At 54.3% G+C, this 27,717-nt stretch overlaps 1 protein-coding gene across 2 annotated transcripts; it reads right to left on the bottom strand.

The window, feature by feature from the left end:
- Positions 1 to 171: 171 nt before the first annotated feature.
- On the bottom strand, positions 172 to 27,717 carry MXRA7 (matrix remodeling associated 7). Of its 2 annotated transcripts, none has more exons than XM_082294145.1 (5): positions 27,264 to 27,717; positions 20,242 to 20,337; positions 18,132 to 18,192; positions 14,108 to 14,207; positions 172 to 505 (listed from the first exon to the last, which is right to left on the bottom strand). In XM_082294145.1, the coding sequence occupies exons 1-5, from the start codon at positions 27,696 to 27,698 to the stop codon at positions 391 to 393; spliced, it is 807 nt and encodes a 268-aa protein (XP_082150271.1). In that variant the 5' UTR covers positions 27,699 to 27,717; the 3' UTR covers positions 172 to 390. The 2 variants fall into 2 exon arrangements, with proteins under 2 accessions (XP_082150271.1, XP_082150272.1); XM_082294146.1 differs by lacking the exon at positions 172 to 505 and adding an exon at positions 3,506 to 5,140.

Genomic DNA, 27,717 nt, shown 5'->3' with positions numbered 1-27,717 from the left:
TATTCTATGATTTTAATGCATTTTACACTCATCATCTTTGGCTTTCTTCAGATATCAAACTGAGAAAGACTGGGCTTGAAAGTTCATTTGCATAAAGCATGGCCAGAAAAAATGTTGTGAGTTTAACTGCTTTGTAGGACTGAGACATATGACCCAGCCAGAAAGAGGTAAAAATCTCTGTACGACATGATAGCTCTACAAAGAAAAATGATTACAAGTCTGAGGAATTACAAGTCTTTTGAAATACATATGACAGGCCTATATGTGTTTGCAAAACAAACTGGAACTGCAAGGTAACTACTGAGACACTTTTAAAGCACTACAGCCTCCAGTGTCCTGCATAATAAGGGCCAAGCTGGCTTTTGGGCACAGCCTCCCCTGGCTGCAAGGTTATATATCGTACAGTCTGAGCTGCTCCTTCATGTCTCCTTCAGACATCTCTCCAAACGTGTCACTTTTTTCCTTCATCAGTCTGAAGATGGCAGCCAGCTGCTCTCTCTGAACCCTGTCGAGAAGAAAAGGAGAAGTAGGAATAGCCAGTCCAGGAGCAAGAACACCACGGTCAAATGAAACACAGAGCCAAAGGCAGGTTGCTGTACAAACCTTACTGGCTGCAGGAAATCTGTCTGTGGGAGATAAGACAGAGATAGCCTCTGGTTCTCCTTCCTCCCCCTTCCCATCTATCCCATCATCCTGCACGTCTTTCTGCAGCTCCTTAAACGTGGAGATAAACCAGCCTGCTTTAACACCAGCTTTGGAGTTCCTTAGGGCTTATCTGTGCTCAAACTTTCAAGATAACTCGACATGTGGAGTTTTGTAAGACCAGCATGTCCCAATTCAGCAGACTCCATAATGAACCTGGAGTAAGATCCAACAGCACAGTGTGCTTTCCTTCTGTAATGAGAGGACGCAGATTCAGAGTAATTCAGGAGTAGCTATTAAATTTTAAATGTATATCCTAACTTAAAACTAGAGAGCCAGTGTGTGTACCTCCCAGTGTGGACATGACTTTAATCAGCCACTGGAAGATAAGATCACAGAGGGGAATTTGCTTGGATTCGAGTTTGTCTGCAACATCAAATGGTGAGATGGACCCAGGTAGCCAGTCCAGCAGAGACGTGGTCTCTGTATGGGCAGAGGCTGACCAGTGGACCACCTAGCCTGGATTTTTAATCCCCAGGCAGTCCCCTAGTAGATGATTAACACCCTTCTCCCCCTAACAGGATATCCTGATTTTTCCATACCCTGAACCACTTAACCACTGTACATCCTGTGAAGATTGGTAACTGTGACAGGGCTTTATTGGGGAGGGCAGCAAAGGAGTGTAATTTGTTTGCAGGTAGCTCATGAACTGATGTACAGAATCCTCTTTTAGGGCAAAGAATGTGCTCCAGGCAGGGCAGGCTGAGGGATGTAATGTTCCCACTGCCACACTCCTACCTGATTGGGATCAGGCTGCTCTATTGCCTAGCACATCTCATTCCTGACCCTCCTGTGGGAGATGAAAAGAACTAAGGAGGATGTGGTGCTTTATGGCTGTAACAAGGCAGATGTAGCTCCTGTTACTTCAAGGCTTATTTTGTCCCTGCGTGAGTGTGAGGCCAGAACTCAGTGACAGCTCAGAGCGCAGACCTGCCACAATCTCAGCTCACCCTGCTTGTTCAGCACCCTTAGACCTCCTGTGGGCTAAAATCACAGAATCTGGCTTTTACTCCCACGTGGCCACCCTGTCACCTCTTTCCTGCCACAACCATCTTCCCACACAGGACTTGAAACCATTTAATTAATCCATTTAAATGCACGCTACTGGATAACCTGGGGTAGTCTTCCTGCAAGGCCTGTGTGGACGAGCTATCAGCTGTTCTGGAAACAGAAGGGGCAGTAATAACTATTGACAGGCAAAATGGGGACACAATCTTTGCTTGAAAGAAAGGACAGCATCAAGACACCAGCAGCCACCACACCATGAACAAGACCAGTGGAAGAGAGTCAGGAATGAGCAGAGGAACCTTCTTCCCGTGCTCCTGAGCTCCTGCTCTGCATTTTCCCATCTCCTGGGCTAAGCCCCAGCAGAAGCAGGAACAGCAGCCTGTCCTCTCAGCACTGCTGAAGCAAACAGGGCAGGAAAAAAGCAGATCCTGGCTAAAGCAAGTTCATTTTCCAGTTCTTTTCTATTGCAATTAAAATCCAATGGTCCTATGGCCAAACATATCCTGGTAATGATGTGGGATCTTTTGGTTATGGAAGCCTGAATTTGTCTGTCTCTTCTCTAATGTTTTTTCTCACAGGAAGAGCATCCAGCTGCCCTTTCCAGACGAGAGGAAGGGAAGCAGGGTCATTACTGATCAATATTTTATTGTAGATCACCGCTGGGCACCAGAGGGCACGTTGCCAGTCTGGTGTAGAGAAATTCAATACACAGCTTGGCCTCCCGTGTCTGCAGTGCATCCCAGCTGGGAGTGCTCACACAGGTCTGCATCCCTCACTCCTTATTTCACAGATATCAGCACTGCTGAAACCTCTCCAGAGGCCCATTTCCTTGTCTCCAAAGTCAGGATCACAGACAATATTCATTCTCTTTTTTTGAAGCACAACATCAATGCATTTTGGCTCTCCCTTCAACTTTAAATATCATGACTGTGCATTTGGAAAACAGAGAAAAGAGCTGTTACTGCTGTTACTTCTCTGCATTCCATAATCTACTACAAAGGGACAACAAAACAAAGATAAAGAGAGAAAAGAGCCTGGGAAGGAAGAGTAAGGCACCACAAACATGAAACTGTGTTCGAAGAGGAGCTTCTCCTATCAGAGGCGACCTTGCAAAACAGCTTTGTAGTGCCCAGCTTGGTTTGGTTTTGGATGAGTTCAGATCAAACATACCCCATTCACAAAGAGAATCATTCTGTCTTCTCATAAATGCTGTCCTCAAAACTACTTGGATTCAGGAGGTCAAACAGGATTTTACTGATTGCTGACAAAACAGATTAATTAAGGATTTTCGAAGCAGCCTAATTCTTCTTCATAGGCAATTACATTTGCATACTTAGCTCCCTTAGACTCTTTTTAGACATTTTAGTCCAAGACTCTTACAGTTAGTTTGGGGCAGTGAGCCATAGGTATGTTAGCGATCTGGGGTTTAGGAACTGCTAGGCACCCGTGTCCACAGCAGCTGAAATCCTGGGCAGAGCTCTGCATTGGGAATGTTGTTAATTGCTCTGCAGCCAAACAAGACCAGGATCCTGCTGCAGCACTGCGTTGCTTCAGCAGAAAAGAAGGGGATATCCCTGATTTTCCCTCTGATCATTTATGGGAATGTAATCATTTGTGGGGTAAAAGTCATAGGAGGGCAGAATGTACCTCTAACCTAAAATCCAGATTTTCAACACAAATCTCTTGCGGAAGAAGTTACAAGCTGCTGGAGGGAGGGAGAACAAGCACAAACCAAATAAACTATTCAAAGGTTTATTGGACCAAACAAAGGCAATTTTTACAGATTCAAGCCACTAGAGTTACAGTCCTTTGTATAAGAGCCACCATCAGATACAAAACAAACAAACAAAACCAAACAGAAGTAAAAAATACCCAGACAGCCATTTGAGCTGAAGAAAGAGTTTGACTTGCTGCCACTAGCAAAAATCTGGACTTAACTACCGACTTGCTGGATGTACATCTTGCCATGTAACTTAAACACAACGGATATAAGGCATTCTTTGCATAGTTGGGTGCTTGGGACACAGTCAGCCAGCCAGCACCGAGGGGACACAGCGGCTGTACCAGGGGGATGTTGAAGCAGAGGATCCAGATGTGCCTAAATTCATATGCAAACCATTGAACACGCTTGCAGTTGTCAGCTGGGAAGGGGCAGCCCAGCCTCTTCCAAAGCTGAAGCCTCCTGCTGTTCTTTAAACGAGCCCTTTTATGAAGAGTTTGCCAACCCCAGGCGCTGGAAAGGACAACTGTGTACAAGGTTTCAAGTATTGTCTGCACAGGAATTAAAAAGGGGAAAAGAAAAAAAAGCAGCCTGTTGGGTTTCTGATATGTTTGCAGCGTTAGCCAAGAGGCAGTGACAGAGAAGCTTTGAAGGGCACGTCCCCACCCAGCCTGGTGTTTCTACAACATCACTAGAGGACTCAGACCCTCTTCTCTCTCTCAAAAACCAGCTGGGTTTGATTTAAAACCGAGCATGTGCCCAGCCAAATTCATCTGCTCTGTGTGACAGAGCTGAGGGGCAACGCTGAGCTCTGGCTTGCATGGACCAGCAAGAGAAGAGGGCACTGGAACAGCAAGCAGGCAAAGGAATGGGGAGTGTGCCCCTCCCAGGACCTCCATTATCTCATCCTGAGCCAGAGGGAACCCCTGATGCGATTGCTACCTCCTTGGGTCTCTCCTCTTGGGAACTGGAGCAGGGAAAAGTGAGGATGCAGATATTAACAGCAGCCGAAGTGTGGTCTCTCCACCGCAAGCGGAGCAGCTAAATTATCAAGCTTCATCACTTCTTGAGTCTCCTGTCTACCTACAGAATCAGCTCTCTGCTAAAATAACTACAGAAGCAAGATTTGAGTCAGCCCAGCCATCGTCTGCCATCCCTCACGTGGACCCCACTTTGTCCCTCGGAGTAAAGCAGCTTTGTACAACATTGGAAATCACAGGCAGTTCCCACCCCCCAGCAGTAAAGAGGAGTTTGGCTCCAGGGTAAAACAACTCAAGAGTCTGGTACAAGGTCCTGGCTGGTCTGAGAGAAGAGCTATGGTTTGCCCACCCCAGGAAAGGAACAACATGGATTTCATGGCCTAATACATGGAACAAGCACAACTAATAGACTCACTGCATATTTAGTGTTCACTTTGGGTCTTGTTTGTGGGGAGAGGGAGGAAGGTTCTTCCCAGTCCCCCAAACACAACTCAAGTCGCTGCTTGGGCCCAGCCCCAGTCCATGGAGCCACACAACAGGATCTCCTCAAACTTGACAGGAGTTTTTGAAGAACTCAACTTCAGAACAAGAGGGGATCCCAAGTTTTGAGGGTTTATGGATTTCTCTTATGGGTGTGTTTGGTTGGTTTTGGTATTTCTCTCAAGCCTTTAAAGATGCCAAGGGATGCCTTTAGGAGGAGGCTAGGGACAACTTCATATAGTCTTCAGGTCTGCAAAGAGAAAGAGGGAGAGAAATCATTTCAGTCATTCTACTCCTCAGGTTGGTTCATTATTATTCACACAAACGAGCAGGGGGAGCCCTCGGTGTGTGTGTTGGGGGGAAGGCAAGGCAGCTTCCCCCTCAGGGCAGGACAAGTTGCTGTCTGCAAACCTCATGCCTCTAAGAAGGACTTTGCTTCATCAACTGCAGCAGGATAGTCGAAACCCAATCAGAAGTGCAAATCCTCTTGTCTGGCACCAAGCTAAGTTACAACCCTTCTGAGCTCCTAATAAGAACTGGAGAAGCCCAACTAATTAACTCCAGGGGTTACTGCCTCAATGTCCTGTGCAGAGCCTCCTGGGGCTGCTGGCACCCTTGTCCAGCTCAGATTCCTCTTCCTACCTGTAGCCAGATGAGCCAGGAACAAGTGCTGATTTCACAGGGCAGTGTGCCTGAACAGCTCGACCTTTCTCAATCTTTCAACACATGAGTCTGTTCAAGGCAAGGAGGTAAAAACCCCAAACTCCCTGCAGGTCACTTCCTTTCGATGGGAAGCTCTGTCGGTGCCCCAGGGAAGGAGGGTGAGATGAGTAGATGTGTTTTATGTGTGGGGACATCCAGGCACTCCCTCCAGGTCTTGTTAGCAGAACCAGGGGCTAAAAAAGGTGGTCACTTGTTCTCAGCTGGAACCTTCCAGACACTCTGCTCTTAGTGCCCCAGCATCTCTCATGGGTGAACCATCCACATCAGGAAACAGCCAGCAGAAGGCTGGACAGCTGCCCATGCACACAGAGATCTGCACTGGGGTACAGGGAAGCTACAACACACATCACCTACCCTACAAACACATACAGACACACCCCAGCCTCGTTCCTCCTGGATTCAACAGGGATCATGGTCCATAACACATGAGCCACATTTGAAAGTCCCCTACTCCTGCCAGCCACAGTGTGAGGGTGAGGAACAGCCTCATTTCTTCCTCAGTCTTCTGCCAAATCTTGCCCTCTCCAGCAGCTGTCTGAGCGTGGCCGGTGACCCGGATCCCGGATGGGAGATGCCGGGGGAAGCATCACGTGGGACTGGGGTTACTGCAGCGACGTTGCTGAGGCTCAGTGGCCATCCCATTAGGACAAAGAAAGGAAATTTTCCGGAGTGGATAATCACTCTGCGGGATTCGCAGCGCTGAGGAGCGGATCATCCCGCTCAAGTCACGCAAGCATAATCAGATTTCATGTGTGAGGGCATAAGCTCGTTGCCACGGGGGCCCAGGAGGGGATGTCCCCTCCAGCGTGCCACAGCTGGAGTGGGGAGGGATGGGGGACATAAGAGAGGATGGATGAGTCCCTCACAGGGATACTTATCTCCAGCACAGGGCCAGGCTGACAGCTGGGGTGAGAAGATCTCAAAACCAGCATGACTCTAATGGAGGGTGTCCATCAGAGCCAGAAATTCCCATCTGCACAACAGGGATACCCCTTTCTGCTCCTGGAGCAAGCTGTGAGGGGAATTGGACTAAAGAGCATGAGGCTGTCTGGGACACTGGGGCCATATAACCCCCCTGGCTGAGAAGCTCTGGCATTGCTGCCGTGGAACCTGAAAGTCGTAATTAGCTTGGGATGGAGGCTCAGAGATTTAAGACACTGCTCATGCTTGGCTCTTCTCTCCTTTCCATTCTCCTTGAATCTGCATGCTTGCCCGCAGCAGCTCATCAATCAAACCAGGTTAGGGCCTTCTTTTGCCAGAAGCTGTATCATTTCTTCTGATAAAGATTATCCAGGTATCTCTGTTCTTGCCCAAGCCAATGGCCAAGTCATTGAATTGCATGATTTGTCAGCTGGACATGTTCTGTACAAAGAACAGCTGGAGAACAAGGAGCCCAGACAAAAGCAGTTCCTGGAATATGAGGGCGGCTCAGGAACTGAAGGTCTCAAAGTAGCATGGAAACTGTGTGTCTTGGTGGCCTCAGGAGCATTCCCTCACTCCAGCTCAGCCACAGCATTGACACAAGGCTTCTTGCTTTTGAGAGCAGACAGCACCTCAGCTCTGAAAAACAGGAGTTACTGGTGGCATTCCCATGTGCATTTATTGCTCATGTGTGCAAAAGTCCACAGCCTGTCAGGAAATCTCTACCCCATTCATAGACTATGGCTTTCCAAAGGAGTCCTGACTCACTCTAAGGAGAGCCCAGAGCATCCTACTGTAACCATGCCTGGTAACTGCTTGTGCCCTTTTCAGGAGTAGTTTCACTCAAAAAGATGATTTTCAGAAGCACGGAGCATTCCCAGCTCCTTTGCCTGGCTCAGGACCTTTTCAGGACTATGAGTCCTCTGCTCTGAAATCGTGGCAAGAAAGGTGGACAGCAACCTGGCTCCAGAATCTTCTCACTCCAAACTAGGATTCACCCTTGAGGATGAAGAGCAGGGAACAAAAGCCCTTAGTGCTGGGCAGACCTGGCAATGGGCGGTTGAGTTCTCCCCAGGAAGTTCCCTCCCATCTCACTGCTGGGGATGGTCCCATTGCCATTGTCCCTGTTTCTTTACCATCTCATCTCTGGTGGTGACTATAACCCAGTCTTGAGGTATTGCAGGAAGACTAAGGAATGACACACTAAATCCAAGCTTTCCTGGTGCTCCCAAAAGTGTGAGCCTATTGCTTCAGCCGATCAGTAAAACACAGAGAGGACTTAAATGCAGACCAGGAAGACAGAGCTTAGAAAAGAGAAGCGTGATTGAGTGAGAGGTACCAAAAGGAGCTTCATCAACACAAATCTGAAATTCCTCCGGTGGGACAGAGAAGTTGAAAGATGCACTGGGCTTTGGGAAATACCTGCCAGAACCAGTGTGACCAGGGAGCACAAGTCCCATTGCCTTTAGGACAGGGCTGGTGAGGAGTGGGAGTCAGTGTGATCAGGGGCTGTATCACCCCCAGCAGACCTTGCCCGCAGCTGTTTCAAGGCAGAAGCTTCCCACATTTCCCAGCCAGAGCAGCAACAGCTGAAAAGGCCAGAACACAGCCAGGAAGGTGGCTTGTGCTCCTGACCAGCTCATCCACCAGTCGTGTGCCCATTCCCTTGCAACACTCCTGACCACCCCAACCAACACCACAGCAGTGGGAAAAGCCACGGCTGGGCGGGGCTGCGCTTTCCTCCATCACTCAGTGTTTGTTCTCCAGCTCACTGAACACCAGTTTGCTCCCAGCCTGGTGAGATGCCCCAGTTCCCTGCGACCCTGGGTCTCTCCCAGCTGCAGGGGAGCCCAGGGCAGGCAGAGCAGGGCTCCCAAGGAGTTAGCAGGCAGAGAACAGCCAGCTGCCCATGCTGCACAAGGTTAAGCAGAAGCAGATGAAGACAAGTCATGAGCGCTGGGTGAGGGAGACACAGAGAAGCAGCCACAAGCCAGGACAATTCAGGACCTGAGCCAAAAAAAAACCCCAGGAGCTCAAGCAGAGTTGCTGTCTGAACTAAAATCTCATGCCAAGGCAGGGTCAGAGACTCACACCCTGCAAAGGCTACGGGGGAGTTTGCAAGGGTTTCCTCTCTGGGATAGGAGAGGAGGAGATTAGGAAGGGGCTTCCTGGCCTCCCGTTCCCTGGCTTTCTGAGGGATGTACCCTGAGTTACTCTGTTTTTAAAGCTTTTGGGGATTCATGACTCAGTCATGACTATAAATAGGGCCAGGGCTCCAGTCCACTGACAGCTCACAGGTCAGAGGACGTTTTCCCGGTGATATGGAGGCAGGGAACAGCTCCAGGCCACCAGCAGACTTCTGCCTCATCCAAGTGGAGCTGGGCACCTACAGAGTGAGCATGAGGGGGAGCTCAGCAGGGATCCCCAAATATACAGTGCCCTTTAGTACAAGAGGCAGGTGGGAAGCAAACACACCTCATGCCCTGGGTGTTTGGCAGCTGAAAGCAACCTTGCCCATGGCTGGTGCCATCCCTGTGGCTTGTGGCCGTGGTGAAGCAGTGGCCACCCTGCCTTGCAGAGTCCCATGGCCCTGGGCTCTGCACCCCTTGCTGCTACTCCTCCTCCCTCAGCCCAGGACGACTACCGTGCTGCAGAAGATGAGAAGCAAACAAATAATAAAACCCCCCCAAAAAAGCCCAAACTTACCAGCTTCCCTCATCCAAAAGAAGCACCATGCTGGACAGGACAGGACAGGACAGGACAGCAAAGCACTGGGTGGGGGGAAGGTTAGCAAAAGAGAGGGAGAAGAAAGACCCCCATGCAGTATGGAGGGGGGAGTGAGCAGGCAAGCCAGGGTTATGTGATGGCAATGCAGGGGGTGGACAGGGACAGATGCCAATGGACAGCTCTCCCGAAATGCAGCCTCCCCCAGCCCTGTCCACCCACCTATTTTTGGAGGGCCACTAGTGGAGTGGTTTGAAATAGGTCAAGGTCTGTCAACACAGTCATTAAGCCCCTGCAGCTGCTTCCTGCCCTTGTGTGCTCCAGAGTTGTCATCACCAGCATTGTCTCATTCGAAATTCCAACTTCAGCACGGTTGTCCCTCATGCCACAGCTGCATCCCACATTGATTCAGGATGCCTTGCAGAGCAGGGAAAGGTCTCTCCTCTCTGCCATTCCCTAGAACCAGGGTCTACCCAGGACACTCTGCCTTGCTGAAATTCCAGGGTCCAAGCCCAGTTTTTTTCAGTGCCTCATCACCAAGAGGCACTCTGAACCCAGCTGGGGAGGAGGCAGGTTTCCATTGCTAAATTTCCACCAAGGGCTGAGCTTGATATTTACAGCCATCCAATTCCCCTTGCATGAATTCCAAGTTGCAGTTGAGCCCTAGGCTTAAACCCAGTCTGTATTCAAACAGTGTCACCTCAACCCATCTGTGGCTGGCCAGGAGGTGAGAGGAGAGGACTGAGAGGCAGGAGGAGAGTTTGCTCCTTGAAAGGTTCACCTGCCTGTGGGAACTGAGCCCATTAGCCAGGGAAACTGGGCAGCTATCCCTATCTTCCCTGCACTCTTCCAGAGGCTGACAGTGGTCTGGGGGATCTCCTGCTCCACCCAGGAGTGCCCCTGCCAACAGCAGAGCGTGTCTGAGCAGTTTGGTGCCATTCATCAGACCCTGTTCAAGGGATCTGCCATGGGGCAGCGTCTGGCTCTTCACCCCCACCTCTTCCTCAATTCCAGACACAGGACAGAGAGGAGAGACCTTTCTAGAGCCTGTCAGGTGGGATCTGCTCTCCTTTCTCCTGCCAACACACCTAGCCAAGAGTGACAAGGAGACAGCACAGACAGCTCAACCCCTTGACATCACTGAGGCCAACCAAGGCTTGGCTGGGACCTGCTTTGCCTCATGGAAAGAGAGAACTGAAAGCAGAGGCCCAGGGGGGCCATTTCTCCCATTGTTTTCTCTTTTATTATGAGTGGGGCCTTGTTGCAGCTGTCAATGCTCAGCAGAGTCCTGACCATATTCATTTCTAACAGAAAAAATCCCCACTAACCTCTTTCAGCCTTAAGGGAGGTTTGAAGAGCATCTGGCAGAGACCATTCCAAGCCATCCATGAGAGCCAGGCCCTGAAGGCACTACTGGGGAGCTCTTCCTCCCTTCTCCCTCCACAGGAGCTGCCCAGCCAGGACAGCACCACCTCTCAGGCAGCCTGGCTGTGTCTCACACCCACACCTCAGCCCTGTCTGAGCAGGGGCAGCTGCACCACCACAGCTCACACTTCCTGAGCTACAGCTTTGCACCGTGGCAGCTACAGCTGGCAACAGACGGCCAAAAGCCTCAGGTGCAGAAGAGAAGGATTTGGGAATAAGCTGTGCTGGCTGGACCAAGGGCTGCATCCTTCCCCTGCACTCTTCCCCTTCCTGCCCAGACTGTTTTTCTCCCCCAGGGAAGCAAAGGCTACGTGCTTCTGTTCTAGGACTGGTGACCCACCAGGTGTGATCAAGCACAGCCACCACCCCAGCAGATGTATTTACCAACAGGATTTACTGTCCTCCTCCCTCAGTAAACACTCTAATTTTTAAGGCTGAAGTCACTAGAAGCAGGAAGTTGCATCACTCAGTAAAGGTCACATTCCTTCCCCTTTTAGTCCAGATTTAGCACCAGTTGGAAGCCACAAGACTCAAGTGAATTGTAGGCAGGACAACCACAACTTCTGTAGGGATGCAGGTTACAAAAGAAGTGGGTTTTTTGCTTAAATAACCAAATCTATTGCATGCCTGTACTCTCCTGTCTGAAGTCCTACAGCTCCTCCTGGAACAGGTGAGGAATATTTTCCATGGCATCTCCAAAATCAAGGAGTCCCAAAATTCAGACTTGTGAACTACACAACAAGTAGCCTCTGAGGACCCACTTGCATTTTTGGGATGTTGCTTACAGCTGCTTCCCGTGGGAACCTGTTGGTTCCTGGGAAAGCTGGAGGAATGACAGGGCTGAAAGCAAACACTAAACCTGTCTCAGCTTTGATAACACACCTTAGGACTAACCACCCACTCAGCAGCAGCCCCAATTTCCCAAATCAGTACGAAGAAGTGGCTGTGGGATGTCCAGCTTCAGGCATCCAAGATGGAAGAGGTGAGCATCCAAACGTGAGAGTCCCCATTCCCCCTGGAGTGCTCATGGAAAGTGAGATGGAGGCAGAGGGGAGCAGACTCATTAATCTGTTATGAGGAGGGAAGGGCAGGGAGGTGGGGAGGGAGGTGGGACAGGCAACCAACTGCAGCTCAGAACAACCCCTCCCCTGGAAAATAACCCGAAAGCAAAATAACCCCAGACACGAGCAGGTGTTATCAGTGGTACCACTACCTCTAAGCAGCAGCGTGTCCTTACCAAAAAGATTTGCAAGAATATTTGTGGCCGAGGACCTAAGGTACTTGCTACAGAGATGTGAGATCAGAGGTCAGCTCAATCCTGCAACATAAAGGTGGCAAACCCGGGTCACAGCAGGTCAGCAGCACGGTCGGGGCACATGGAGTGGGGGAGAGGGATGGAAGGACAAGGAGAAGGATGCAGGACAAGGCTGAGCCGCTGTGCTCAGCTCGCCCAGCTTACCTGGCAGCAGCCCTGCCCCCTTGCACCACCTGCGAGGCCTGCAATGAAAAGCTGCTGATGCCGCAGTGAAGATTTGAGGGGGGGGAAAGTAAGCCAGCAACAAAGCAAGACAAAAAAACATTCACAAAGCTGCCTTAAAGAAATGAACAACACAAATATGGAAGAGAAGAAAATAAAGGAGCAGTAGGAAAAACATGTCTGCCAACGGCCCTCAGTGGGGAAGGCTGCTGAGAGCCTCCAAGGGACACGAAGCCCAGGCACTGCCCATCAGTTCCAGGTGCACTGTCCTGCCCTGGGACTGCTCCAGACACACAAGAGCAGAGGTGCCTGAGCAGTGCCATGTGCCCAGGACAGGTCCATCACCCCCTGGAGCCTGTTCTACAGTCCTGAGTACAAAACCCCCATCCCACCACATCCTTAGGCAGTGTCCCCTCAGTGTCCCCAGGTGACAAGGGCATTTTGTGCCACACAGGAGCCAGCCCAAGGCCCTGCAGGAGTCCTGGCCCTGAAAACCTGAGCAGTGATTGCACAGCTGGTGCAAAGGGTTTGAATTTACCACCTGCAGGTAGATTTTTGCATTGGTGTTTGGCAGGATCCTGAAAAGCAAACCCCATCGAGCCCCATGGGTGTCCCTGGCATTCACTCAGTTCATCCCACCACCACCCTTCCCAAGTGAAAAATGCAGTGACACTCACAGCCCTGCTCAGCGATTTACAGGGTGGGGACTTCAGGCACAACAAAGACACATGGAAAAGAAGAAAGCAAACGTTTTTTCCTGATGCCACTAATGCAGAATCAACCCCGTGCCAGAGGAAACCAGAGCTCGTTTCTGTTGCTGACCCCAGAGCAGGGCAGGTCTCTGGATTTACTCTGCCTACCACAATGCCCTACTCATATCACAGAGATAAACCTCAGCCAGCCCAGCTGGTGGCATCCCAAAGATGCTGCCCAAGGGCCTCAAGGCAAGGTTTGCTAGCAGGAGATGCCTGAGCCAGGAGTGAGCTGTGATCCTGTGATCCCCCCATCCATGCCTTCCCTGCTGTGCTCAAGCTTCTGCTTGGTTCTTTACACCAGGCCAGCTGTGGTGGTACTTAAACCATGATTTGACAGGCAAGGGGTGACAAACACCCCTAAATCACTCTCTGCAAACCTCTGGGTGGAGAACTGGGTCCCACAGCCATCGGGACAGCAGTGGAGAGAACACCATCTCCCAGGCTTGTTGAGCCACCAGTGGGAAGTCAATTCCTTGGAGCTCGTCCTCAGGGAAGGGGTGTGAGCTGCAGGCACTTGTAAGGGAGCAGCCTGCCACAGAGCCCTCAGCTGTGGGGTTATTCCTTGTATAGGCTGGGGAATCTCGAGCCAGGAAACTTGTTTTAAGTGACAGGACAGGTTCGACCTTTCTTCATGCAGGACTCAGGAGGACACTTCAGCTAAAAGTGCAAGATGGACAATTCTCCATCTCTACCAGGCCCACTACTTGGTAAATCCCCACCACGTCCAGCTGAGGAGACAGCCCTGGGGATGGACACTTCCAGTATCGGCCCCATCTCAGTGAGCTCTAAAACCTCTCACTCCCTCACTTTGCCCCAGTACTGCTGAGCTGTGCCCATGTCCTTGGTTGGGAGGCCATCCACAGGGCCAAGGGAGGGGAAGTAACCAGAGATCAGATTCTCAACAGATAAGTATCAACACAGAACTAATGGGATCAGGGCAAATACACCAGCTGCATCCGCTGGGAAATTTGGTCTAAGCATCCAGAGGAGCTCCAAAGGTATTTAGGGCCATCTCCTAAATCAGTGTGACTTTATTTGTTCTTGTGTCTTCCTGCGTGGGAGAGTTCTGGAACTCCAGAGCAATGAGATGCTGAGGGCAGTGTGGGGAGAGAGGTCTGAGCACACCCAGCTTGCTCCAAGGGCATGTCAGCCAGGTGGGCTTGGGCAAGAAGAGGAAGGAAGCTCAACTTACCTTTGTTCTTCCTCTAGTTCTTCTTTGGACATCATTGACTTGTACTGGTTTCCCCTCAGCTTTCCAGGACTGTATTTAAAAGAAAACGTCTCATCTGCAGCTGGAGAGGGGAGAGGGGAGACAAAAAAAGAGCAAGAAATCTGTGAACCAAAGACCTCCCGAGAGCCACAACCAACAGCAGTGGGGTTGTTCCCTTGGGGTGCTCTCTGACCTCTGCTCCTGCACCCCAAATGCTCTGGCCACCCCAGCACACCTCCTGAGTCAGCTCCAATCTCCAGAAAGCCTGGGCAGTGCCAGGGAAGCAGTGTGGATCGCAGAGGAGAGCCAAGGTGCTGCCAGCCAGAGGATGGCAGGAACCAGGCCACAGCCAGCACTGCAAACAGTGAGGACTGCTGAGAGCGAGCAGCCTGCTGGAAGCAGATCCCAGTAAATCCTCCAGCACAGGAACCATATGCTGTTGTTCTCCCTGGATTCAAAGCCTTGCAGGCCCATCTTGGCTTATCAAGGCATGCTAATCCTGCCCTGATTAACTCCCAGCATTTTCCGCTTCTCCTCTCTAGACTTGCATTCCTTCTCCCTCCCTCCCTCTCCTTGTCCAGGGGCCCTTTCCCAAGCTTGGGGCTCACGGATGGTGTCCCAGGCCACGCAGACCTGCAGCTCTCCTGCAGCCCTTGACAAAGCTTGTGAAAAGAAGAAGATGCCACAAGGCAAATCCCAGGGCTGCAAACAGCACTGAGCCATGGCAGCCCCAGAAGCACCAACACAGCCGGGTCCAAGGCCCTCTGTCACCAGACCTGAAGAGGAAACCAAGGTCTCCTTCTCCTGGGTGCTCTCCCACCCGGCTCACCAGCCTCAGCCCTGTGCTAATTAGAGCACCAAAGCTCACAGACTCTGAGCCAAAGCCGATCCTTTTCCAATCGGATTTTGTTCGAGCGCTATTTGCTTTTAAAAACCTCTCCAGTGCTTTATCTTCCTACAGATGGGAGAAAACAACAGGAGGGGAGGTCAATCCAAGAGGCGGCCCAGGAGGAGCTGCTGCTTTGAGTAGTCGCCTTTGTGGGTTATCCGTGGGCTGCTTATCTGAGAGCCTTTATCTCCCAAGGACTGCAGGACTTGGCTGCTTCACATCCAACCATCCAGCACTGCTGTTTCCACATTCCCAGAAACATCTGCTGCTTCCCCCGACCCTCAGAGCCCTGGGGATGCTTCCAAGGGGTGCACAAAAGGAAGATGTTACTTCATCATCTGCATGGCCCTGAAAAATTGCACATGATCCACAAACCAGTATCCAGGATACCTACCAGCTCCAGCAGGACCCCTAAAGGAGTGAAACCCCTGGCAGGAGAGAAAGCCCCAACTTGTACGTAACACATGGATGGATCCTCTGTCCCCATTAACACATGAAGTTCCTTCCCATCCTCTCCACTGCTATTGTGGCCATATTCATGATTGTCTCTCCTCCTTCACCTGCTCAAATGAAAAACCCCTCACAGCTCCTCCCCTCCCTTCCTCACACCCAGGGTTCAGCAGCAGCAACTTCCCTCTCTTTTCCAATCAATACTGACTGCCCTTAAGGATTTTTCTCCTTGTGTTCAGTACCTTGATTTCGGGATTTCTCCAACCCCAAGCTCGTGCCCACATTCAGCTGCTGCCAGACCTTGGGGACCCAAGGTAAAAGGCAAGTCAGAGCCTCATCTGAACCAGATCCAGAACCAGAGATCTCAGAAACAAGCAGTGCAAGGCTTCCCGGGGAGACACTGGAGTGAGCATGCCTGGGAGTGGGATGGGAATTTCACAGAGACCTCCTCCCTGCTAATGCCCACATTTCCTCACTTCTTTACATCTCCAAGTTCCTGATCTTGGGGAGCTTCCCTGGGAAGTCCTGCTGAGTTACTGCTCAATTACTGATCCAGAGTATTTCTCTAAGCCTTAAATGCCATCGGGGCTCCCAGGGGATGCAAACCCTTTATCCAGCTTTGTCACAAATGTGTGAACACAAGCAGCCCAAAGCTGTGGTCTGCAGCCCCGAACATTCAGCTTGGCTATATTCCACTTCCCTCAGTGGGAAACCCTCTCCATGGGCAAACAAACAAACCTGGCCAGCTGGAAACAAGCAGTAATGCTGCAGCTTATCAGCACTTTGGGTGACCATAAAAGTGCATGGAAAGAAAATTCAGCTGGCTGCTGTTTTGGGAGATATTAGGAGAAAGAAAAAAAAAAAAAAGAGGGTGTAACATCCTGTTCCTGACGCTGGTGCAGAGCAGGAGCTGTTCATTACCTTTGTAAAGCTCGACTGATTTCAAGGACAATTAAGATTGTTTCCTTCACGTGGTTTTCAGCAAAATCAAGTGAGATTAGGGATTTAGACTGGCCCAAAAAGAGTAGCTTAGTTGCCACCTCACCAAAATAATAAGGGAGGAAGGAGGCAAGGAAGGTCCCCATCTCCCTGCCCACACGGTGTGATTAAAAAAAGGAGACAGCGTGTGGCTTTGGAAACCTCTGGCTGTTTTTTGAACTCAGGAACTTTTTTGCAGATTGAAAATGAACTTCAGGAAACACACAGAAAAGGGGAGGCTGGGTTTTCATGTAGACAGGGAAAACACTACAGGAACAGGAGGTGACCTACTTACTGAGAGCTTCCATGAGTTCATATTAAAGAAAACATTTGTCTTTCATCTCTGTGCCCTCGCCTTGCCAGTGCTGTGACCCTGAGCTGGCAGGGTGAGAGGAGCCCCAAGAGTGCACCTCTCCCCTGAACATGCTTGCTCTGGCGTGATCCACGTGTTATCCCTGCCAGCTCCCTGCCCGAAGTGTTGGGAAGGCTGCTCCCGTGGTTTTGGTCAGAGGGCAGCATCCCAGGCTGGTGACAGATGCCTGCAGGATCCCCACATGCCCCAGGGGAATCTCTGCTGGTGGGTTAAGTGGGGCCAGCACACACAGGAGACAGGGAAGGAAGGAGCAGGGCTGATGCCAGCAGAGCCAGGACACTGCTGGCATTCCCAGCTGCATCCTGCTGTCTCCTCACCAGGCTGGGCCATCTCTTTGCCCAGCCCCACCATAAAACACTTCAGAAAGGGTGTGAATAATTCAGGAGAGCAGTCAGGGGCTGCCTGCAGGATGTGCTTAGGGAGGACACAGTGCTAGCCAGGACTCACAGCCCGGGGCCATCATCTTCTCCTGATCCCAACTCACAGCCACTTCAGAACGATGCCCTGCGCTGCCAGGGCAGCCCTGGAACAGAGCTGAACCCACAGAGGCAGACAGTGGCAGAGCAGCATTACTGAGCACCATTACTGAGCACCCATTTGGCAGGATACACCCATCAATCCTCGAACCAGACCTCTCACAGACCCCACGGTGACATCCCCAACCCCCAGTGCTGTGAGGAAGCCTAGCGGGGTGGAATGAGGGTATTTTGGGAGCCCCGTCTCCAAAGGTGCTTCCCCCACCTTGCAGGAATGGCACCAGGATTAAAATTTGATTCTCTGTGGCATTAGGCATAATCCATCCTCCCGAGCTGGGGGATTGCTACACAGCACCTTCAAACAGCCAGGCAGAAAGTGGGGCAGGGAAGGGAGAGCACCCCAAGGCCTCCTGCTGCCCCAGCTGTCCCCAGCCACCCCAAGCCAGGACTCCTGGGGACATCCCAGCATCTCAGGGCTGCTCAGGGGAGCAGAGTCCCCTTCAGACACACATTCCTGCTCGGCACCATCTGTTTCATTTTCTTAGGAGTGCAGCAGTTGTCACCCCAATTAGTCAATTAATCATTTTCCAATCAACTAATTGGCTAATCAGTTAAACGTGGCTCTGACTAAAGCCCCTGGAGATTGTCTTGGATGCAGGCAAGGAGCTTTTGGAGCAGCTGCATCACAAAGCTACCCCATGGCAAACAGCCCAAGGGCACCTGGGGAAGGGGTAGGAATTTCCTCAACACCTCCTGGAGGAAGGAGACCATTCCCAAGCACTCAGGGCTTCAGACCTGTCCATAATCTCCCTGCAAAGTTCTGGCTTGCTTGACACTCACCATCCTCATCCTCCGGCTCTCTCACCACCAGCTTCTCATTTTCTGAGTCCACCTCTTCCTCCTGGAGGAGTTAAAAACAGAGCAGGCATGAGGAGAAGGTGCTATGCTGAATAACCCATGCTGGGTTGGGGCAGGGCTGGGATGCAGAGCCTGGAGCTCCTGTGGAGGGCTGGGCACCCCTTCCCTGCTTCCTCCATGGAACAGGACAAAAGGATGCTCGCTACTGGGTGAGGTTTATTCATCTGCTTTCCTCTCACTGGTCAGTCACAGGGATCTGGCCCACCCAAAGCTGTGAAATGCAAATGCCTCCCCATAACTGAAGAGATTAAGGTTTTTAAGAAGAGCCTTGTGCCTGAGCACCCTCCTCCCCACTGCACCCCCACCACCCCTCCTGCCCAGGGACAGGCAGGGGACTGAGCCAAGAGCCATGGGGACATCTGTGTGCCCCCAGGCCAGGCTTGGACAGACTGTCCTGGCATTAGGAAAAGGTGGATCCCCAGCCAAAGCCTCCCTGCAGCTGAAGCACGGGGACGTTCACCAGTCGGGCCCAGTGGTCAAAGGCAGCACTGGGGAGTTGTGCTGGGACCCCTCCAGGAGCCATCCACAGCCTGGAGCACAGGTGGGAGCAGCAACAGCATGTTTGGGTTTTTTTTTTTTAATGCAAAGCAATTTTGGAAGTTTTGGGGTTCCCTTCTACAAGGTACAATGCACTTAATGAAGCCCAGATTCCTTGTCCTGTTCAGAAACTCCAAGCAGGGAGAAAGGGAAGCACTCCAGCTCTGGCAGAGCCCCTCCATGAGTGATTTCCTCCAGCACAGCCCTGTGCTCCAGCTGCAAACCCCTGTGAGCCAAGCCCAGGGGTCACCAGCACCTTGGGGTGTCCTCCTGCATCCCTAGCCCCGTGCATCCCATGGGCTGGCAAAAGGGCAAAGCACATGGCAGAGAGGGGAGGAGCAGCATGGAGGGAGGCTGCCAAGCTCCACATCATCAAGGGACACATGGGAAAAGCTGGGGTGAAGGAGACCCAAGGGAAATGATGCTGACCCAAGAGGGACCATGCACAGAGTCAAGTGCTGGCTTTGCAGTGCAGAGCTTTGGAGGAGCTGCTGGAGCACAGCCCCAGCCCAGAACTGGGTTAGTTTGTCATCAGGGTGGAATGTGCATTATTCACAGCCACTTGGCTTCCTCTGGCCACTCTGTTCCCCAGAAGGAGATGCCACTGGGACCCCCCACCCGCTGCAGCCATGGCTATTTTGGGCCACAATTCCAAACATGGGCACTTCCCCCTGGACACCCGGACTTCCCCTGAGGATGGCTGGGGAGGCACCCAAAGGAGTGGCCTCAGGGAGGGGATACTCAGCTCTGGTGACTCGGCTACAAGCCCAGGGCACTAGTTCCCCATCACATCTATCTTTCCCTGAGAGCTGGGACATCCCCTGGGAGACCCAACCCTCCGGGAGCAGACACAAGGAGGGGGATTTTAGCCTCTTCCTTGCCTGGGCATTAGGAACTGAGCATTTAACAATGACAGCAAGCAGGAAATTTGGGTGGCAAACCTCCAAGGAAGGAAAATGTATCTGCTCCAACACAGAGGAAGAGGCACTTGACAGGAGCAGAGAGGGAACAGCCAGGGATGCCAGGCTGGCAGGCGACAGCAGCGTGCCGGGGCCGTCTGGGCACCCCTGCTCGTGGCAGCCAGGAGCTGCCTACAGCACAACACTTTTCTGCTCGGATGGCTTGGAGACAGATGCCAGCACCTCCCTTCCCCCCCGTGCTGTGGCCCCAGACTCCACATCCCTGTCCCCCTGCCTTCCTGGGGCTGCTCCCTCCCGCAGCCATTGTGGTCCAGCTGCCTCCAAGGGACCCCCCTCACTGACCCCCATCCCCAGGGCATTGCTCCCTCCACCTCCAAGAAGTACACCTGCACGTGGAACACCATTTCTTTCTGTTTTAAATGGAGGGAGTCATTAAGAGGCCACCCAACCCCACCAGGGGAGAAGAGCAGGCAAGCTTTGCCCCCTCCCCATGGCCACTGCCACCCTGGGACAATGTCCCACCCACACTGTGTGCTGTGCCACCCTCCCCCAGGCTGGCTCTCTGTCCCATGCACCTCTGCATGGCTGGAAAGTGCTGTGTGGCCACACGTGTCCTCTGCTTGTCCTGTGTGCCCGAGGCTGGATCCAGGCGAGGCACCCAGTGGTGGTATCTGGAAAAGGGCAAAAGCTTTGAGCACAAGCACCCTCAGCTCTCTGGATGTGGCCAATAGCCCACCTTGCCCCATGCCCGAGCCTGTGCTGCCTCTGATCCATGTCCCAAGCCATGGCATGGCTGCTGGAGTGAGAAACACCAGAGAGCTCCAGTGCCCAGCCCTGGAGCCAGGGTTTGGGGCTCATGAGCTGCTCTCTGCGGCAGCCCCAGCCCGTGGGATGGCACCGGAGCAAGGAGCCATCAGTGAGGGGGACTGGCTCTGCTGGGCTGCCCGTGTGTCCTGGCAGGGCTGGAGGCAGCGTCCCGGGATGCTGATGCAGCAGATCAGGACTAGCAGGAAGGGAGAGGACATGCTCGGTTTGTTAATGCTCTGCCAGCTGCCTTCTCCATCCCAGGGAAACACCCCCTGCAAACCCCTCCAGCAATCCTGGGGCTGGGGCTTCCCAGCCCTCTCGGCCCCACAGCAGCTGTAGGTGGCCTCGGCCCCCGTGCACAGCCAGCTTTTCCTGTCCAAAACCTGCTCAGATGAAGGTTTCCCTGCTGTGCCTGGAGGGCTGTGGAGGAGGATCCGCGTGGGCTGGGAGCGGGGACACCGTGTCCCTTGCAGTGAAGTACCAGCGCCGGGCTGTTCCCAGCCTCTGGGCTGGCTGGAAACGGCAGCAGGGACAAAGCCCAACCTCGAGCCTGGCTATGCCCCTGCGAGCCAGAGAGGAGGGGAGAGCCCTCTCTGCCTGGAGCAGCCCCGAATTTCAGAGCTCTCAGCCCTGCCGTGGGCGGTGGGTGCTGCTGTCCCGGCTCCCTCGCAGCCGAGGGATGCTCCGAGAGGAGGGCAGCGCCCTGCAGCCAAAACAGGGAGGGGGGAGGCGTTGGGACAACACTGGGAGACACCAAAGAGGACATCGTGGCACCCCAGGCACTGCTCTTCCGCAGGAAGCACAGCCCAGGGGGAATGCAGGGAGACGGTTTTGAGCAGCTGGGAGTGAGGGAAGGAACAGCTGGGGAAGGAAGGACCTGAGTGCCCTGTCCAACAGCCCACAAACCAGCATCCCTCCGGTGCGCAGCGGCCACGAAAACCTCCCCGCAGGAAAGAAAGAAGGCGAGAATCAGCACTGCAGGGAGCCGTGCGCGTCATTATCCGGGAGCATCTGGAGGAGACTTGACACGGGCCGCCCCGAGCAGCTGCTGCGGCGAACAAAGATCTCATTGCCGAGCCGAGGGGACGCGTCGGGCGGCAGCTGCCTGGCCCCGGGGCCACGTAGGGCTGGGAACGCTCCCTGCCCGCTCCTGCCCGCGGGCGGCACGGAGCCAGCCCAGCCCGCAGCACATCCCGTGCCCCGGTACACCTGAATCGGACCCGGGCACAGCTCGCCCGGGGCTCCAGAAAGCCCAGGGTTAAAATCCAGCAAGTCATCCACCTTAAATAACAAGGCAGCGATCCATCTGCCTCGGCGTTTGGCAGCTCCTGGCTGCGGAGCCGAAGCATTTGTTGGATCATCACAAACGTGCTGCTGCCCTTTAGCTCCATGGCCACGAGCGAGATGCCCGTGCGAGGCTGACTCTGTCAGCGGGCTTTGGACCAAAGTAGAGCCAGGACAAGGCTTTGGGGACATTTTGGACACAGTCAGCACTCACCGTGGACAACCCTGAGTCTCCCAGGGGAGGATGGCTCAGATAGAAGAGCTTGGCATCGTGACCCCAAATCACCCCCTCATGGCTCTGCCACCACTGAACCCTCTCTCAGCCTACGGGAGATGGGAGCCAGGCTTCCCATCACAGCATCATCTGGTTTTCAGCTCATTTCTGGCCATTTCCTCCCCACTTCCTCCATCCCCGGTGCAAACCCCTCTGAGCAATGGGTTTCTTTCTCAGAAAGGACAAGAGGAGACTTTGGGGGTGGTGTGTCCCTCACCCTTTCTTCAGCTGAAGGGACAGCCCTGGCACCTATGGGCAGGTTGGGGCCAAATAAGTGCCCTGCTTCAGCTTCAGGAAAAGGGAAGATCCCAGGCTGCAAAGCAAGAGGAGAAAATTATCTTGGATTAAACTCCTGGGCCCTGTGTGTTGCCATTTATGGCTGCACTTTCTGCTCCAAGCCTGATGCAAGACATTGCAAGAGGGAAAGAAAACAGACAGGAGAGAGCCAGCCAGAAAGAGAAAAGCCAGGAGAAAAGGGGAATGAAGAAACCTTTACAAAAGACTAAATAATAATAATGTGGGGCAGAGTTTAGCAGAGCAAAGCAGCTGCTCTGTCGGCAGCTCCCCTTCACCCACCACTGGGGTTCTCTGTCCTCCCGCCGGCCAGAGAAGCAGCTGCTACAGAACAAGAGCAGTTTTGCAGCCCTGATGATGCTCCTGCCAGCTCTGGGGTGCCTGGAGAGGATGTGCCTCATGGGGAGACGGCGTTTTGCAGGTCTGAGCCCCGCAAAGAGTGGGAGCGACTGCTCCTGCCACTTCCCCTGTCACCACTACGGGCAAGGACAAGCCACAGAGCGGGCAGAGCATTTCTGAAGCTCCGGGACCATCCAGCTCTTAATGAGGATCAGGCAGTGCCAGGGCTGATGAGAAAAACCACTGGTGTGTCCCTCAGCAGGGTGCAGAGCCCAGCTCAGCAGCACCCATCCCTGCAGGCACCACCACATCCCAGCATGCCTCCCCAAGGATCACATCCAGCCAGCTCATTCCCTTTTTGCTACAGCCTCTGGGAAGCAAACACCACACACCAGCACATCCCTGGCTGCCCAGATGAGCTGGATGGCATCCTTGGGAGCAGTGGCAGGCAAAGCTGGCCCTCACCTGGCAGCCCTTCACATAGGTGGGCACTTCAGGAGGCAAAGAGTCCTCGTGGCCTCTGCTCCAGCAGCACCCCAGCTCTGGCACAGCTCCCAGGGCTTTACCCAGCCCAGCAGGACCTGGGCAGCAGCCCAACCTCCTGGACCATGTGGGGGACTCAACACAGACCCCGATGCCACCATGCCCCACACCACGTCCCAGCACCAGCCCCATGGCTGGCATTCACGGGGGCACGACACGTGCGCAGGCTCCCTGGGGTGTGACACACGTCCTGTCTCACTTCCCAGTTTCCAGCCACTGCAAGAGATGATGCATTTGTCCTTGGCACAGGCTGCTCTGGGTGAGAGCTGGGCACATCTGAGCAGCCAGGGATCTGGGTGGGGAGCCCTGCATTCCCTGGCAGTGCTGCTGCCAAGGCTGTGACAAGGGGTAGCACATCACCACATCCCTCCCCAGTGCCCTGTGGGACGGTGGAGCTCCTGTCCCAGCCCGCTGGCAGTGCAAACACAGCCTGAACAGCTGCCAATTACAGCCAGACTTAATTAGACACCCTCTCCCCTCCAGCACAGGGAGGGCAGGCAGAAGGTATTAGAGGGGGAAATGATGACTTTTTAAATGTAAAGAGGGCTCCTGGTGGGAGCGGGGTGGTTTGTGCTGCCTGGTGTGTGCAGAGGCACCGGGAGCCCCAGCGAGGCGCAGATTGGGGTGGGGGGCACAGGGGAAACGCACCAGGAGCTTGGCAGAAGGGACAGATGAAGCCTTTGTGCCTCTGCTATGCAGGTGACAGCCCCACAAGCTGCCCTGCTCAGGCAGGGTTTGTGTGTCCCCTCTCCCCACTGTCACCCACTTGCCACTGCTCTGTTTGAAGCCCTCAGCTGCAATTAACCCTTGGCCAACCAGCCAGGCTGCCGTGCCCAGGCACTGCCCACTCACCCTTCCCATCTCCAGAGCATTTTGGCCAGGATGGCATCCCGGCAGTGCTCTGGTCCAACACTGAAAACCCCGCCCGGTCCCTGCCACTTCCAGGACAGAATGGCTCGTTAGAGAGCTGAAGTTTGTGAGGGTTTCTCACAAGAACCACGCTCCACTCCGCAGCTCCAGCGCCGCTGCCGTTCCCACCCAGCAGCTTTTCATTAGGGGATTGCTTTGACAGCACTGCCTCATCCGTTAACGAGCTGGGGATGGGGATGAGAACAGACAACGACAGATTAATTAAGTTTTTTTCAGTGATGGGAGCCAGCAGAGACAAGGGGAACTACAACCAGCAGTTAAGGGAAACAAGGACTCCTGAGCTCCTTTTCCTGCTCTGCCGCTGGTTCATTTCGTAGCCCTGAGCACGATGCTGCAATGAACTGGTCACTGCAGAGAAGGGCAGGGAGCCTTCAGTTGTAGCGATTTTACCATCCCTGCAGGAGATGGAAGCAGGAGGGAGGCTGGAACACACAGCTACCCCAGCAGACCCCAGTTTGCACAGGCAGGGAGCAGGGAAGGAGGAGGCAGCGGGATGCACGGCTCCAGCCCGTCATTAACACACCGAGGCTGCTCTCCCTGGGCGGGTTCATCCATCGGCATTTTGGTCGAGTCGTTAATGGCTGCGGGGAAGCCGATCCAGCCTGGCACAGTGCGTGCTAAGCAAACAGGGGGGAAAGAAAATAAATAAGGAAAGCAAATAAATAAGGAAAGCAAGCTCTCCAGGTGCCGAGCACAGCCCTCTGCTTGCTGATGTACTGAGAAGCCCTGAGCCTGCAGGAGCCAGCAGCGGGACAGGGGCTGGGAGCTTCGTCTGCTGAGTCACATCAGGGCACCGCAGCCCTCGGCCGAGCCAAGACAGGCTGGAAAGGGAATGATTCCATCAGCAGCCGCCTGCAAAGCACTCCCTGCTCTGCCCAGGGCCAGCCCCATCCCTGCCTGTAATATCTGCTGGGCTTGAGTCTGAGTGGTGCTGGAGGAGGAGAAGGATGAAGCAACTTTGAGAATGTTCGTAGGGAGCAAAACCAAGGAATCCAGGGAGACTCTGCAGAGTTGTGGATGGTCTCTCCCACTCTGCCCACAGGATCACGCCTTGGATCAGCAGGCTGGGCACTGCCACACGTGTGTGGTGCCTGCTGGAAGCGCACGTAGTCCCTCGGCCGTGCCACCCAGCCCCGGGGCTGGCCAGCCTGGCCAGGCAGCGCTGGCAACCACGGGGTCATGCCCGGGCCACAGCTCCCGAACACTTACTCAGCAGTGAGAAGCATCGCTCCCCCTCCCACTGCTCCCCACCACCACCCAGATCACACGTGCCTGGTCCCTGTCCTTCCCAAAGGGATGCTGCTCAGGCCCAGGGTGACTTGTTTTGCCTTGCTCCCAGTGAGGGAATGATTTCCCAGGAGGAAAAGCTGGCCAGGACCTTGCTCAGCTTCAGTGCCCCCTTTGCTGCAAGAGGGGCTGAGGGCAGTGAGGGGACCCAGTCCCACAGAGCCCAGCTGGGCCTCTGGAGGACACAGAACTCCCCGTTTCTTCAGTAAGAACTCATTCCAGGCACACGAAACCCTGTTACTGCACCTGTGCCGAGAGGGGATAAAGGACCTGAGCCCTTCTCTGAGGGCAACAAGCACTGCAGCAGTGGCTGTTCAAAGAAATCAGGGCTGAAGAGCAGCCAGAGGGGAGGAAAACATTCCCAAGACTTGAGCTAGCCGCAGAGGAACCTGTGGGCTCCGGCAGCTCTGGATCCAGCCATCTGTCCCGATAGGTGCTGCACCTCCCCAGAGAGCAGCTCCAGCCCAGTGGCCAACTTCGGTGCTGAGCTGGCCCAGCCAGGACCCAGCTGGTTAACGGTGGCCCAGGAGTTCTCCAGAGATCCTGATACTCAAAGGCACCAATAAATCACACGACAGAGAAACAGATGTGGTTTCCAGGACTCCGGGACAAGGGATGGGACTGCTCAAGAGCTGTAGCCATGGCCAAGGGGCACCAGGAAGGGGAGAGGGAGAGCTCCGAGGCTCAGAAACCACGAGAGGAGGTGCTGAGGAGCACAGGGAGGCAGAGCCACATCCCAGCCCTGAGATCAGGTCAGGGCTCACCCCGGGCTGTTACAGAGCATCACAGCGCAGAGCAGGGTGTGCAAGCCCCCAGGACCTGCCCAAGGCCATCCAGTGAGTCAGTAGAGATGCTTTCCAAGGCGAGGGCTGTCTACGCACTGCCCGGCAGCCTGGATACAGTTGCTGAGGATTACAAATGCTGCTAATAATAGCCAGGAGGCGACTGGGCCCCAGCCCTGCGAGCCCCGGCCCAAACACGCTGCCGGCACGCGGTGACGCTCCCGCATTCCCGAGCCACCCCAGCACTCCCTTCCTGCCTTTGGACAAGGGGCCACATGGGAGAAAACCACCAAGGCAGGGAGTTCAGGCACCTCAGGTTGTCACCGAGTCCCATCCAGGCTGGGCAAGAGCAGAACAAGATCTTCCCACGGACATTGAGTCACCCTTTTATCTTTAAACAAGATCCGGTGGAGAATGAGGATTTACCGGGCGTTTATAGGCATCGCTGCCGCCCCCAGCCCCCCCAGTTCAGCCAGGGGTCAGAGCTTGGGGCCAGAATCCTGCTGGGGCTGGGAAGGAGTGGGGCGGTCCCTTCCCTGGGGCAGGCAGGGACAGCGCAAGGAACCTGCGCTGGCACGGGGACAGTTTGCTGTAACCCACAGCAAAGGGATGCGGACGGGAAGAACAAACACATCCACATACCCCAGCACCTGGATAAGCCCTTGGGGAAAGCAAAAGACTCACAGGGGTTAGATGTGCACACAGGAGAGGCTCGCACTGACATACGCTTCTCTTCCCTTAAATCTTCACTTTCTTGATTATTTTTAGGAGCATTCCTTGGGGAACGGGATTGGGAAGGAGCCAGAACCGCCCCCGCCCCCCCCCTCCCCAAACCGCTGCCTCCCTCGGGGACAACGGGCTTGTCCCCACCGAAGACAAAACACGGGTTTTGCTGGACCGCTCTTATTTTAGGGGAAAACCCCGAGCGCTGCTCCCTCCCCGCCACCCGCGGGGACAGAGGACTGGAGAAGGGACACCACGGGGGGAGGGTTGGAGGGACCCCGGCTGCGGGGACCCCGGCGGTCCCGGGTGAGGCTCCTCGGGGAGCCGGCCTCACCTTGCTCTCCGCATCCTCTCGGTGCCCGGGCTGCTGGGGCTCCGCAGGATGCTGCCGGGGCTCCTCAGGATGCTGCCGGGGCTCCGCGGGCGGCTGCCGGGGGATGCTCTCGGCCGCCGCGGGGCTGGGCTCGGCCGCGGGGCCCGGCTCCGCCGGCGCCTCCCGCTGTTCGGCGACCGCCTCCTTCCCCTCGTCGCCCGCCCCGACCTCCTCCACCGGCACCCGGCTGCCCTCGTCCTCCGGCCCTTCGGTCGCTGCCGCTGCTTCGCCCCCGGGGCCGCCCTCCCGAGCCGGCTCCGCCGCGGGCTCCTGGGGCCGCTCCGCCGCCCGCTCGCCGCCGCCTCCCCGCAGCCTCAGGAAGACGGAGGCGAGGACGAGGGCCAGGACGGTGAAGAGCAGCGGGACGGCCAGGTACAAGTCCACGGCCAGGTCCATCCTGCCCTGCCGCCGGAGC

The sequence above is a fragment of the Coloeus monedula genome, assembly GCF_965178545.1.
Source record: "Coloeus monedula genome assembly, chromosome: 19".
In the NCBI taxonomy this organism is placed as follows: Eukaryota; Metazoa; Chordata; class Aves; order Passeriformes; family Corvidae; genus Coloeus; species Coloeus monedula.
Note: the sequence above shows the minus strand (reverse complement) of the source record. Positions and strands in the feature narration are given on the sequence as shown.

Excerpts from the sequence above, each read along its gene's own strand:
- MXRA7 (XM_082294145.1), bottom strand. The coding sequence starts at position 27,698 with ATGGACCTGGCCGTGGACTTGTACCTGGCCGTCCCGCTGCTCTTCACC. Across the intron at positions 20,338-27,263 it reads GAGAGGATGCGGAGAGCAAG|ATACCACCACTGGGTGCCTC; the intron begins GTGAGGCCGGCT and ends GCCCTTTTCCAG. Across the intron at positions 18,193-20,241 it reads CACTTTCCAGCCATGCAGAG|GAGGAAGAGGTGGACTCAGA; the intron begins GTGCATGGGACA and ends TAACTCCTCCAG.